At 43.2% G+C, this 14,305-nt stretch overlaps 1 protein-coding gene across 1 annotated transcript in view; it reads right to left on the bottom strand.

The window, feature by feature from the left end:
* The window catches only part of LOC115476995 (myosin-7B-like), a 111,980-nt gene that overhangs the window by 48,180 nt on the left and 49,495 nt on the right, over positions 1 to 14,305 (bottom strand). The window contains exons 21-25 of the mRNA XM_030213628.1: positions 13,607 to 13,724; positions 8,742 to 8,865; positions 8,199 to 8,335; positions 3,620 to 3,875; positions 3,285 to 3,527 (exon numbers count right to left, since the gene is read on the bottom strand). Of these exons, the coding sequence (XP_030069488.1) occupies positions 3,285 to 3,527; positions 3,620 to 3,875; positions 8,199 to 8,335; positions 8,742 to 8,865; positions 13,607 to 13,724 (878 nt within the window). The remainder of the gene's footprint in view (positions 1 to 3,284; positions 3,528 to 3,619; positions 3,876 to 8,198; positions 8,336 to 8,741; positions 8,866 to 13,606; positions 13,725 to 14,305) is intronic.

The following is a 14,305-nucleotide window of genomic DNA, read 5'->3' as shown; positions in this document are numbered from 1 at the left end:
GATAGGGTGAATTGAATCGGTGGAGGGGGTAGCATACCTTAAGGAGGGCTTTGAATCGAATACTTTAAAAAGTCTTCAGGACACAAAACACGTCTTGGAATTTCTATGGACTGAAATTCCATGTGTAAAGGGGAAAAGGATAGTGATAGGAGTGTACTACCATCCACTTGGCCAGGATAAACAGACAGATGTAGAAATGTTATCAGAAATTAGGAAGGCTAACAAACTGGGCAACACAATAATAATGGGTGATTTCAGTTACCCCAATATTGACTGGGTAAATATAATATCAGGGCATGCTAGGGAGGTAAAGTTCCTTGACGAAATCAAGGATTGCTTTATGGAACAGCTGGTACAGGAGCCAACAAGAGGAGAAAAAATTCCAGATCTAGTCCTTAGTGGAGAGCATGATCTGGTGCAGGAGGTAATGGTGCTGGGGTCCCTTGATAACAGTGATCATAATATGATCAGATTTGATATCAGCTCTGGAGGAAGTGCACACAGCAAATCCGTTAGAATTTAACTTTCAAAAAGGAGACTATGATAAAATGAAGAGAATAGTAACAAAAAAAAACAAACAAAAAAACCAAAAACAAACCTTAGAGGAGCAGCTGCGAAGGTCAAAAATTTACATCAGGCATGGATGCTGTTGAAAAATACCATCCTGGAAGCTCAGGCCAAATATTCCACGTATTAAAATAGGAGGGAAGAAGACCAAACGACAGCCGGAATGGTCAAAAAGTGAGATGAAGCTATAAGAGCTAAAAGAAAATCCTTCAGAACATGGAAGAAGGAACCGACTGAAAATAATAACAAATAGCATAAGGAATGGCAAGTCAAATGTAAAGCGCTGATAAGGAAGGCAAAGAGGGAGTGGAGGAGTGGCCTGGAGTGGAGGAGTGGCCTAGTGGTTAGGGTGGTGGACTTTGGTCCTGAGGAACTGAGTTCAATTCCCACTGCAGGCACAGGCAGCTCCTTGTGACTCTGGGCAAGTCACTTAACCCTCCATTACCCCAGGTACAAATAAGTACCTGTATATAATATGTAAGTCACATTGAGCCTGCCATGAGTGGGAAAGTGCAGGGTACAAATGTAACAAAAAAAAAAGTTTGAAAAATGATTGCATTGGAAGCAAAAATACTTACCCCGGCAGTTAGCTTGTGCTGCCTGCGCTGACCCCAGATATTCAATGCAACATTAAATGTCCAGTTTCTGTTTTGTCCGTGCTACATATCCAGTTAAGTTGATATTCAGAGTTAACCCGTTAACCCCCGGATTCTATATGGTGCGACTATTTCCTCTATCTGCTTTCTTCCTATTTTCTCCTTTCTTCCGTTCCTTCCCTCCTGCTCTCCTTTACTTGCTTCCCACTCTCTCCATTCTGCTTCCTTTCTTCCTTCCTTTTCCTCTTTTCACCCTTCCTTCCCATCTCTACACTTTTATCTTCCTTTGCTTTCCCTTGTGGTGAGCAACCAGGGCTTAGCTTCCAAAATAGGGAAGAAATGTTATATGTTATGGAGACCCCCCCCCCCCCAACATAGAGTCAGAGTACAATAACCAGTTCCCCCTTAGAAGTAGGAAAATGCAGTAGACGACTCTGAACAACATAACTCCCAGGATGGACTCCATCTCCCATGAGTCTACAGGGCAAGGCTAAGGAGAGTAGGTTGTATGTATGTGGAAACTCTCTTGCCTAGTTAAACCCTTTGAATATTGGGTCCTCGGTGTTAAACAGTGTGTGTTGTCAAAAAATAGCACACCCCACCACAGTAATAAGCAACCGTTTACATAGTAGATGACGGCAGAAAAAGACCTGCCTGTCGGTGCCTGAGCCAGTCTCCACTGAACACCCTGACAGGCATAGGAGCACCACCAATATTGAGAAAATTCCTTGTATGTGTCCAGGTAGGGGTTATTTCCACTGGGCTTAGCATCCCCAGTAATTTTGAAAAGTTGGCTTTTATGCCGACAGGAAGGAAGACATAAAAAAGCAGGCCTGCCAGAATCCTCAATCTCCCACCCCCACCCCATGCCCCCAATCCTCATCTTGTAAAATTACATGATGACCTTATGGGCCCCAATCTCCTCACCTCAAATATTCTCTGGTGGTCTAAACATTGGGAGGCAAGAGCAACGCCTACTCGCTCCTACCTCCAGTGCTACCATCCTCCAGAATTGCAATACCTGATGCTAAAAGTGCATCAGATTGCACCCCTAGGGATTAGGCGCTGCCTTTTTGGAGGTGGCTGTGCTGGAGGTAGTAGTGAGTTGGCATCACTCCTGCCTCTCAATGTTTAAGGGTGGATGGGGGATGGAAAGCTAGGGATTATATTTATGGGTTAGAGGGAGAGGGCAGGGTATCTGGGGCTCGCTTGGGCACCAGAGGCTATTTTTGTGAGGCTATGAGAGGGAGGCATGAGTCCATGGACCCACTTAGCCCTTGAGGAATCCTGGCTCTTGGCCTTGTTGTTCTTGGCTGCATCTTTACTCCTTTTGCACAAGGGTTTTACATGGACCTTCCTGAGCTAAAAATTCCTACAGGAACATCTTGAGTAAAGTCCCTTTTACTGCATCAGGGCTTGTGGGATGAGAGAGAAGAGCTTGGAAGGTGCAATAGCAGAATGAGTGGAAGGGGAGGGAGGGTGTAGTTCCTGCATATAATATATGTAAACCCCTTTGGTTGTACCTACAGAGAGGCAGTATATCAAATCCATGACCCTTCACCCCTTTACCCTTTAAACTGTAGAGTATGATAACAGAGGAAGAGAGGGGTTATGACAGCAGAGTGACTGGAAGTAGCAGAGGGACTGAAAGCAGAGTGAGACAAGAGTGTTTGTTGGCAAAATGAGTAAATAGGAACGGACAGCGTGTGGCAGCAGTGAGTAGAAGGGGAAAAAAGCAAATTGCAAAGTGGAAGGAGAGATATAGAGGGACTGTTACAACAGGATTCATGGAGGGGAGGGGAGGGTTGTATGCAGTAACAAAGTACCCAAAGTGGGTAGGGGTTTATGGTTTAATTAGCTTTTAATATACCGCTCATAATACAATGTACAACAGAGCAGTGTACAGTATAAAATTGTTGAAAACAGGCAGAAAGGAACACCATAATTATAAAGGACAGGAAAGACCCCTTACAAGAATAGAAAAGCTAGAGGGTGTGGGTTTAGTGACCCTGGCTGACTGGGATTTTTTTTTTTAAACAGTTGAGCTATAGACAAGTGTTTATCTCAAGCCTCTGCCTCTCACACTGCAGCCTGACTGACCCTCCCACTGGGTTTAATCACCTTGTTTTCGGTGGCATGCTTTTCCTTCTCCACTTTGGCCAGGGTGATTTCCAAGTCATCGATGTCTTTCTTCAACTCTGCACACTCATCCTCCAGCTTTCGTTTCTTGGATGTAAGGTCAGAGTTCATCTCCTCCTCATCCTCCAGACGCTCTGTCAGCTCCTTCGTTTTAGCCTCCAGCTGGATTTTGGCTTTGATAAGCAGGTCACAGCGTTCCTCAGCATCTGCAAGGTTGTCTTGTTCCTGTTCAGTGCAGAGAAGAAAATACCACATTAGCTTCGTGAGGTTCCCAGCTCTGCTTGCTGAGATCTTACAGTCGCAGTCCTGGTACTCACCGCTTGCAGCTGCAGCCCCAAGTCATTCTTCTCTTGGATAAGGCTCACTTGTTTTTCCTCCAGTTCTTTCCTCTTCGCTTCCGATTTCGCTAGTGCCTCCTTCAGTTTCAGGAACTCATCCTTCATGTTCGCCATCTCTTTCTCTGTCTGGGCTGATCTCAGCAGTGGCTTGATCTTGAAGAAGAGCTTCATCCATGACCAGTTTTTCACAGCATTGAAGGCACGGATGTTCCACTGGATCACTAGCAATGCATCTCTGTGTGGTAAAAAGCATGACCATAAAGCACTAGTCATTCACATGTCCCAATTCTACATCTGTCTGCAGTTCCTTCAGGGTCTCACATGATAGTAGTATATATAGACAATACGTCTACTAAAACACCACATTCACAAATCACTGGAAGATACAGAATTTAGAAGTTTTGAAAGTTCACACTGAAGGTATATTCAATGTGAATGTATCCAAACAGAAAATGGTCACTTATTTTATTTAAGCATGAAATTTGGTTTTGCAATTGCATCTTGTCACCCAGGCAATAATTGTGAACTCTGATCTATATGTATGGAGGGAATGAACATAAGAACAGCCACACTAGACCAGACCAATGGTCCATCTAGCCCAGTATCCTGCTTCCTCAGCAGTGGCCAATCCAGGTCACAAGTACCTGGCAGAATCTCAAAACGTAGCAACATTCCATGTAGAACCCCAAAGAATAGCAAGATTCTGGAATCCCAAAGAGTAACAAGATTCCAGGCAGAATCTCAGATAATAGCAACAGTCCATGCTACTGATCCCAGGGACAGCAGTGACTTCCCAATGTCTATCTCAATAGCAGACTAAGCACCTTTCCTTCAGGAACTTGTCCAAACCTTTTTTAAACACAGATATGCTAACCACCATTACCACATCCTCCGGCATTATCGAAGGCGGTTTCTCCCTTTCATATCAAGAGTTTTTTCTCCCGGCTTTCATGAAAAAGGCAGCGTTGAGATGCCCTGCATAAGCTGGATGTATGCATGGTACTCTTGCTCTGCTTGAAGGTTGTAAATCCTTTCACAAAATCTGATAGGCTCTTTGAGGCCGATATTCAAAGCGATTCAAGCGGGAGGAGCCTCTCCCACCCGCCTAAATAGCTTCCCAGCATCTAACCAGGGATATTCAGTGGTACTTAATTGGATAGTGCCACTGAATATCACTGAGATCACCCAAACAAACAGTGGGCAGGTTGGGGGCAGTGCTGGGGAGGACCCTGTCCTGCGGTTGCCAACTCCGAACATTGGGCCAGCACCTGCATAACTGAGGGGTGGTAAGCTTAATGCAGCAGCTATCCTGTTTGACAAGCAAAACGTGGAATAAATTAAAAAATGGTATCCATCAATACTGATGTAAAATATGTTTACTAAGAAGCTCAATGTATTGATGGATATCGTTTTTTGATCTATTCCATGTTCTGCTTAGTTTTGCTTGTCAAACAGGATAGCTGTTGCATTAAGCTTACCACCCCTCAGTTATGACACTTATCTCCCTCCTGCCAAGTAATGAGCATTCATGGTTTAGCTGAAGGTTTCCGTGATCTCTCCTGCTGAACCCCTCCCCCCACCCTTATCTTGCATTGATGAGCCATCATTCAGCTAGAAGACATGGCTCAATTTTGAAAAGATAATCAGAGTTAGAATAAGACCATCCAAACAGAGATGTTTAAAATTTCCAGTTGATTTTATAAAAGGCTTCCTGAAAGCAGAACCTTTTACAAAATATGTGAAGACACTTTAGGGTTCTGCTCACTTAAGGACTGCAGAGACCTCTAGTGGTTCTCCTTGAGTAATGGACTTTGACTTTGCATATCCCATAGCTTCTGGAATAAGGGGTTGGCTCTCCTGCCTGTGACTGACAGTGGTGGGAAGAGACATGTCTTGAAAGGAAGGTGGTCTCTGGCTAGTCCAAGCAGTCTGCAGAGTGAAGGAGTGGAGAGCAGTCAATATAGTGCACTAACCTTCACTCAAGCCCTCCTTTCCAGATAAGAGACCAGTGGTGGCCAGTGTTTCTCTCTGCGTCATCAGGGTCTGAAAATACTGGGGTTCCCTTCACAGTACCAAGTAATTTAGCAGAGGCAAATAGCTCTCAACAGCTAAGTTACGTGGCACTGTGAAGAGCACCCCAGTATTTTCAGACCCTGATGAAGTAGAGCGAAACTCTGGCCACCGTTGGTATAGGGATCTCTTACCTGGAAAGGAGGGCTCGAGAATGTTAATGGAAATTTGTGAAGGTTAGTGCACTATATTTAAGCTTATTTGAAACAGAGACTGTTTTGCACTATTTTAGTACATCCTCACTTTAATATTCCCTTATCTCTTGTTTGTCTGTCCTAATTAGATTGTAAACTCTGTCGAGCATGGACTGTCTCTTCATGTTCAAGTGTACAGCGCTGCGTACGTCTAGTAGCGCTATAGAAATGATAAGTAGTAGTAGTAGTAGTCTTTGGGATTCCGGAATCTTGCTACTACTACTACTACTACTACTATTTAGCATTTCTATAGCGCTACAAGGCATACGCAGCGCTGCACAAACATAGAAGAAAGACAGTCCCTGCTCAAAAAGCTTACAATCTAATAGACAAAAAATAAATAAAGTAAGCAAATCAAATCAATTAGTGTGAACGGGAAGGAAGAGAGGAGGGTAGGTGGAGGCGAGTGGTTACAAGTGGTTAGAGTCAAAAGCAATGTTAAAGAGGTGGGCTTTCAGTCTAGATTTAAAGGTGGCCAAGGATAGGGCAAGACGTAGGGGCTCAGGAAGTTTATTCCAGGCGTAGGGTGCAGCGAGACAGAAGGCACGAAGTCTGGAGTTGGCAGTAGTGGAGAAGGGAACAGATAAGAAGGATTTATCCATGGAGCGGAGTGCACGGGAAGGAGTGTAGGGAAGGACGAGTGTGGAGAGATACTGGGGAGCTGCAGAGTGAATACATTTATAGGTTAGTAGAAGAAGTTTGAACAGGATGCGAAAACGGATAGGGAGCAAGTGAAGGGTCTTGAGGAGAGGGGTAGTATAAGTAAAGCGACCCTGGCGGAAGATGAGACGGGCAGCAGAGTTTTGAACCGACTGGAGAGGGGAGAGGTGACTAAGTGGGAGGCCAGCAAGAAGCAGATTGCAGTAGTCTAAACGAGAGGTGACAAGGGTGTGGATGAGGGTTTTGGTAGAGTGCTCGGAAAGAAAGGGGCGGATTTTACGGATGTTGTAAAGAAAGAAACAACAGGTCTTGGCAGTCTGCTGGATATGAGCAGAGAAGGAGAGAGAAGAGTCAAAGATGACCCCAAGGTTTCGAGCTGAGGAGACAGGGAGAATGAGAGAGCCATCAACAGAAATAGAAAACGGGGGGAGCGGGGAGGTGGGTTTGGGGGGGAAAATGAGAAGCTCGGTTTTGGTCATATTTAATTTCAGGTGGCGTTGAGACATCCAGGCAGCAATGTCAGACAAGCACGCTGAAACTTTGGTTTGGATGCAAGGTGAGATATCAGGGGTAGAAAGGTAGATTTGGGAGTCATCAGCATAGAGATGGTAGGAAAAGCCATGGGATGAGATTAATAAACCAAGGGAAGAAGTGTAGATAGAAAAGAGGAGGGGACCAAGAACAGAACCCTGAGGTACGCCGACAGGCAGAGGGATAGAGGTAGAAAAGGATCCACCAGAGTGAACACTAAAGGTGCGGAGGGAGAGGTAGGAAGAGAACCAGGAAAGGACAGAGCCTTTGGGATTCCACACAGAATCTTGCTATTGTGGGATTCCGGAATCTTGCTACTCTTTGTCCTTTTCTCTTATTTGTCCTGTTTGTCTTTCCTAATTAGATTGTAAGCTCTGTCGAGCAGGGACTGTCTCTTCATGTTCAAGTGTACAGTGCTGCGTACGTCTACTAGCGCTATAGAAATGATAAGTAGTTGTAGTACTTATGGACAAGTAGTCCTCTATGGACACTTGTTTGAAGAACACAAAAGGTGGTTTTGGATGGTTTTTTTTGCCAATGATGAAGAGCTAACCTCTATAGGTTTTTTTTTAAATCTGGAGCTTGTTATGTGATTTAGCTCTATAGGACAGGTTTCTTGGAGCTCTTTGAGGTTTTTTTCCTTCCTACCCATTGCTGTGGTGTTGGAAGTGCATTTCTTTGTTTACCCATTTTTTTTTTAGATTCATGCTTCTATATAATATGTAGGCAGAACTGAAGAAGTTTGAATATTATTTATTGCTTCTACATCCCACTGATAATTTGTAGGACATTTTTGAGAGATACATTTAAAGTCCTCTCAAACCACTCCCCCCTCCCCCAAATTCTGTTCTTGCCATGGTTATGTACGTTTATGGCTTTTCTAAAATTGATCCATAGAATCTAGACTGTAACTGGTGCCATACCCTTTTACAATGGCCTCTTTAGTACTGATTTTGCCACCTTCTGGCCGTGATCATTGCTTACTCTCTGCTCCCCAGTACTGACCATCTGCCACTTAGCTATCTCAGGCTGCAGTGATTCTACTTCTCAGTGTCCTTGTCCTCCAGACCCTAGACTGGTGATCTTCTGAGCAATGAGGTTACCTCCTTGCGATCATCTTCTGGTACTCAATTCTCATAAGTCGTCCACGGCTTATGGCTTGCAGCATAGTCAGAATTTTGGCCAGACGTTCATCCCGCATCTCCTCCAGCTGTCCCAGGAGCCCCGCTTTAAAAAACACCTGAAATGAGATAGCATAGACACCACTTATTCCTGGGCATCAGTGGAAAAGATTGGCTCTATTTTTTAAGATCTCTGTTGCACATTCCCAGCCACCTCCATGGTGACTTGTATTCTGGCTTTCACTGGTCCCACAGCAGCAGGAGATGACACTTAAGGCATCTTCTGCTGCCTGAGGGGGTAGCATTTGTCAGTACTGTGGCCAAGGTCTGTCAGGGGGTAGAGCCAGTGGGTGGATCTGGGATGTGGCTGGACAGAGCTGGGGCATGGCTTAAAATCAACCTTTTAAAGACTGGGTCTCCTTTGGCAGCTCTGTATTTCATGCTTCTGGAAATACTGTTTGGAAACTGGCTGACAGTGACAAGATTCCTGCAGCCTTTTACCAGCAAAGAAACAATCCATTTTACCTTGGTGTGTCCAAATTTGTATTGCGTGTGATCAATGTCCAAAGAGCCCAGCAACTTCTCTGTGGCTTTTCTGCTGTCAACAAACTTGTCATCTGGTATGGCATTGGGGTTCAGGATGCGATACCTGCACAGAAGCATGACATGCATGAACAAATAGTGGTGACACTCAGACTTGCATGGGTTTGTCTGGCAGCCTTAAGTATTCGTTTGCTGTTGCTGGTATCGCTTCCTATGAAAGTGTCATATGTAGGCACCTAAAACAGTCACTGGATTTCAAACATACTGACTTCAGTATAATAGGGAAGTATCTGTAGAAAGAGCTGTCAGGAAGGGAGGAGATAAAGGGACATTGGACTAAGCTGGAAAGAGCTATAAAAATGTCAGGTATCCATGTAAGGAAAGTAAAGAAAAGCAAGAAGAAAAGGAAGCTGATATGGTTCTCGGAACAAGTGGCTGAACAAAACACTGAAGAATGTGAGAAGAGGAACAGAGAAAACGCCTGCAGATAAAGCTCAAAGAGGCAAAGAAAGAATGAAATTTGGCAAAAGCATGGGAAGAAGAAAAAATGGTAAAAGATTCAAAATGAAGTGAGAATACTTTCAGGTATGTTGGTGAGAGGAAGAAAGACTAGAAATGGAATTGTAAAAATGAAATATGGTGAAGGCAGCTATATGGAGAATGAGGAGGAAAAAGCAGAAATGTTAAACATTTTTGTTCTGTGTTTACAGAAGAAAATCCTGGAGAAAGACCAAATTGTCTGAAAAAGGTGTGTATGGGAATGGAGTAGATAACCACCATTCAGTGAAGAAGGAAATTTATGAAGAACTTGAAAAATAAAGTAGACAAAGTCATGGGGCCAGATGAGATACATCTCTTGCGGGTCCTCTTAAAAATTAGTTTATATATCCTTGGAGATGGGAGAGGTTCCATGAGAGTGGCGAAGGGTTAATTTGATCCCTCTTCACAAAAGTAGTAACAGATGAGAAACTACAGGCCAGCAAGCCTTACCTCGGTGCTTGGAAAGAAATGGAGACCACTGCTGAAGGAAATGATTGCAAACTTTCTAGAATCCAATGGGTTGCAGGATCTAGGCAACATGGTTTTACCAAAGGAAGATCATGCCGAATACATGAGATTGATTTCTTTAACTAAACTGAGGACATGCACTGGATGGGACATGGAAGTGACTGCTTTTCATTATATGGGGCCTTTAGCTCGGAACTCACTTCTACTTGAACTTAGACTGAAGACTTCCTACCCCAAATTCAAATGAGCAGTTAAAACCTGGCTTTAGTTCTTTCCTTTACAAATTTTCTTCTAGTCTTTTGTCCCCTCTGCTCCCCCCTACTCTTTTATTTTACTTTGTAGACCACTTAGTTGCATTTATGATTTGTAACTTGTAGTATATATTAAGCATCGGTTAGTAAATAAATATTTTTATACCCCCTTTTGCCAATAAGATCGTGGTGCTTTACAAAACCAGAGTATCAATAAGTTAAACAATAAAACCAGATTTGACAACACAAAATATTAAAGTAAATTTAAAATATTTAAATAATTAGGAACAGATAAGAGAATGGGAATGAATAGCACAAAAGGAAAAAGAAAGAGGGGAAAGAGAAGTCAATCAGCCTTTCATTGTTCTAAAACTGAACAGCTTACGGTTCACAGCAGCGCTGCAGAAGTCAAGATTTAAGGGCGTGTTAAAACTTCATATATGAAGATTCTGAGCATATAGTCAGTAGGAATAACCAACAAATTAGCATTTGAAAATATTAATCATCTAGAGGGAACATAGAGAGTGAGATAAGATAACATGCAGGAAAAACCACTTTAAAAAGCCCAATGAGCTATCATACCAGATTTAGGAAGCCAACATTCCCGAGATAAAAGCAGAGTAACGTGATTGTAACATCTAGTAAGCTGTAGGTGTCTTAATGAATATATTTCTTTCAAAATCTGTTTTACTCAAAGGAGAAACAGTTTGATACAACATTCAAACATTCAGGGAAACTGTAACATATAACACTAATCCATGGCAAAATAAAATTACAAATGCATTAAGCACAAACTTCTCTGCCTACCTTCCCCCCCCCCCCAAGCTGCATGTAGCAAGACCAAATGTCAGAGGCCTGAACTCTCACAACCTCCAACCTATTGTCAATTACTAGACAGATCAAACAGCCCCCACAACCCCTCCCCCCCCCTGGGTGTGCTTGTATTAGACCTGTCCTACCACATCTTGAGAACTATTCAAAACTTGACTGCTAGCCTTGGGGGAAATGTCTTGAATATAATGGAACTTCTACAGGGGTTCATGCCCTTACATGGGTCATTTTCATCGCAGCCATACAAACCCTGATTTTCTATATTGTTCATTAATGGCCATTAGCATGCAACCATTAAATTTACTGCAGGAGTCCTCGCCGCTACCTATTCTGTAGGCAGTAAGTGCTCCCGTGCTATCCATGCACGGTAATGTAGATGCGCTAACTGAGCATAGGAACACCCACTCTCTGCCCCTGCCTGCAGAGAATGCTTTAGCATGTCCCGCATTAGGCGTAGTTTTTCATCTGAGAGAGTTTAGTAAAATGACTTCAAGACTAATGCATGAAGCAATGTTTGTAAGGAATTGACTATCGAAACAGAGTTCTAATGTTCTCATCTTTCTGAAGGCTCCAATAGATTTCTGCACTCGTCAACTGCAAGTTTCCAAATTTATGACTTAATACACCTCTCATGCTTAAGACCTTCTACGTGGCACACATAAAAATAGAGAATGACACAGGGATGAGGACCAGTGGTAACAGGGACAGAACCCATGGGGACTGGGTGGGGACAAGCTTTGTCCCCGTGTCATTCTCTACATAAAAACAGTCTGAAGCACATAGAAAAAAAAAGTTGACAATCATAATAGATCAAAGTGAATGTGCCCATGTTTTCAGCATCCAGCCCTGTCCTTTTACCATCAAGATTGTGCAGGATGTATGAGCCAATAGCTTCATTAGGGTGGCAAGGAAAAGGCATTACAAAATAGATGATAGCTTTGAGTTGGGCCTTAAAATTAATAAATGAAGATTCTAGACGTAAGGAGATTGGGTGCACATTCTACAGCGCTGGTCCATTGATGTTAAAGACAGTTCTGATGGAATCAAATACAATCTTTCTGATAGTAGGAACAACAAGCTGATTTTGACAGGAAAACCTTAAGGTGTGTGAGGGACCATAAGCCAATAGTAGTCTAGAAAGGTATAAAGGAAAACCACTACGATACATCTTGTGGACAACTGGAAGCTAACGTGCTTTGGAGTCGTGCGGTCACATTTCTTTGAACCTGTGAGTACTTTAATTGTGGTTTTTGTATAAAGTTGCAATTGTCTAAGATTTTTGAGAAAGAGCTAATGACAAAGGCATGGATCAGAGATCAAAGTGTGGCTTGACTAAATAGGGGTTGAATTGAACAAATCAGTCACAGCTTAAAGAGGCAGCACTGGATCATTGAGGTAATGTGTATAGTAAAGGTCAAGCTTGGATCTATTATCAGTGCCCAAATTTTTACTGATTGCACTAATGGAAGTGGTGTCCCTTACAAAGTGGAGTGGAAACAGGCAGATGTCTGGTCTAGTCTATGAGAAAGAAGTGCACTTGATTTCTCAGGGTTAAGTTTCAGTTTGTTGGTAATCATCCAGTCTGAGACGATCTCAGTTTTCTTATTGAGCGTCTGGATTGCACAATGATCAGAGATGTCCAAAGTGATGATCTGAATGTCATCGGCATATGTGAAGGGAATAAGTCCAAATGATTGAGCAGGATCAGTAATGGAGTCAGAAATATATTAAACAGGGTGAGCGGGACACTAGAGTTGGAAAGAAAAGGCCAAGACTCCTCTCCCTGGCCAATGCACTGTATAAACTCTATCAGTGAAGTATGAATTGAACCAGTCTAAAAGTTTGCCAGAGATTCCTATATCTTACAACCTACTGATTAAACGCGAATGATCAACAAGATTGAACGGTTGATAAATCTAAGGAAATCAGAAGTACTGTTTTATACTGACTGATATAACTCTGGAAGGCAGCGCAATCTCAGTACTGTGATAATTCTTAACCCTGGTTTTATGTGGGTGAAGTACATGAGAAGAAAGGGGATGAGAGCAGCAGAAGAACACATTGGGCCTCATCTTCTTATGCTATAAGGGTCCCAGGACACTGAGGGCTACAGTGGTGAATGACAAAGTACAAGATGGTACTGCTTGCCTCCCAGGTCTGAATTTAGCTATGCGTCAACACAGGCAACTGCCTAAAGCATCAAATGCACAGACCAACGAGACGTTTGCTCCCATTTATCTTACAGCTTGGTCAATGGGGCACCACCATAGCACTGTGGCCTACTTCTGCTCTTCTGACTCTTGTTTGTTTTGGGATATCTGACCACCCCTGACTTTCTGGGATCTGTTTGTCCGGTCCCGCCTATGGGCACCAAAACCTTGAATCTGACCCTGTCTCCTCCTCCTGCTTTCCTGGAAGGGAGAGGTTTTGAACTCAGCCACAGAATTTCTGGACACTAGGAGCTCTGGGTGTAGTCAGTAGCTCAGTTTTCTGAGATGTTTCATTTCTGGTTCCACAGTCTTTGTCTACTTTCAGTTGTGCCATTAGATTGAATAAAGATAGTAATTTGGTGACTGTACAGTCCTTGCTTTCTAGTGTGAATACAGAGTACAAGTATTGCTATTTGCTTTCTTCTAATTCTTCTCTAAATCCATTCTCCACTTTAATTGTTACTATTATCCTTTAAATCCAACCATTTTTGTTGGCGACATTCTTCTGGCATGAGCGTAAATGACATGTGGACAGTCCCTGGCTTACCGCTGCTTGAAGTCTGCGTAGAGCAGCCTGTTGGGAAACCCCTTCCGACAGATCCTGATGCCCTCCAGTACTCCGTTACAGCGCAGCTGGTGTAACACCAAAAATGGATCCATTGCACCTAAACATGCAGATACCACAATGAACTGCCTGTGCTTGTTACCCCTCCCTGTACATCCAGGAACCAAGATATTACTGGTCAATATTAAGTGCCACAGCTGCTCATCAGCACTGACCAAATTGGACCCGGATACTGAATGCCAGGGCCACATCGAGGCACAGGCACGGAAAATCCGAGTAAGTGGTGATACTGGAGGTTATGTGGGTAAGGTTGATATTCAGTTTTATAAATCATAATAAATAAACACTTGCATAGCTAAGTAGGCAAAGTTATGTCCTCCCCCTCCCCGATCATTCAAAACTATTTAACTAGCCTGGTATGGCTCTTAAGCCGGTTAAATAGGGTTTAAGCACCTAACCACGGATATTCAGCGGGAGATAACCAGTTATGTCCCGCTGACTATCCTGGTTACTAACTACTAACTGACAATATTCAGCGCCAAACCGGCTATGTTGAGTGGTCAAAATAGGCCACTTAAGTAACAGGCTAAAAAATTAACCGGTTAGCTCTACATATCGGCCAAAGTAAACCCAGATACAGCCTGACACGGAGTATTCAGGTTTAACACCGGTGGAGGAAGC

Source organism: Microcaecilia unicolor, chromosome 8, assembly GCF_901765095.1.
Source record: "Microcaecilia unicolor chromosome 8, aMicUni1.1, whole genome shotgun sequence".
Taxonomy (NCBI): domain Eukaryota; kingdom Metazoa; phylum Chordata; class Amphibia; order Gymnophiona; family Siphonopidae; genus Microcaecilia; species Microcaecilia unicolor.
The sequence above is the reverse complement of the archived record's forward strand: the minus strand, read 5'-3'. Positions and strand labels throughout refer to the sequence as shown.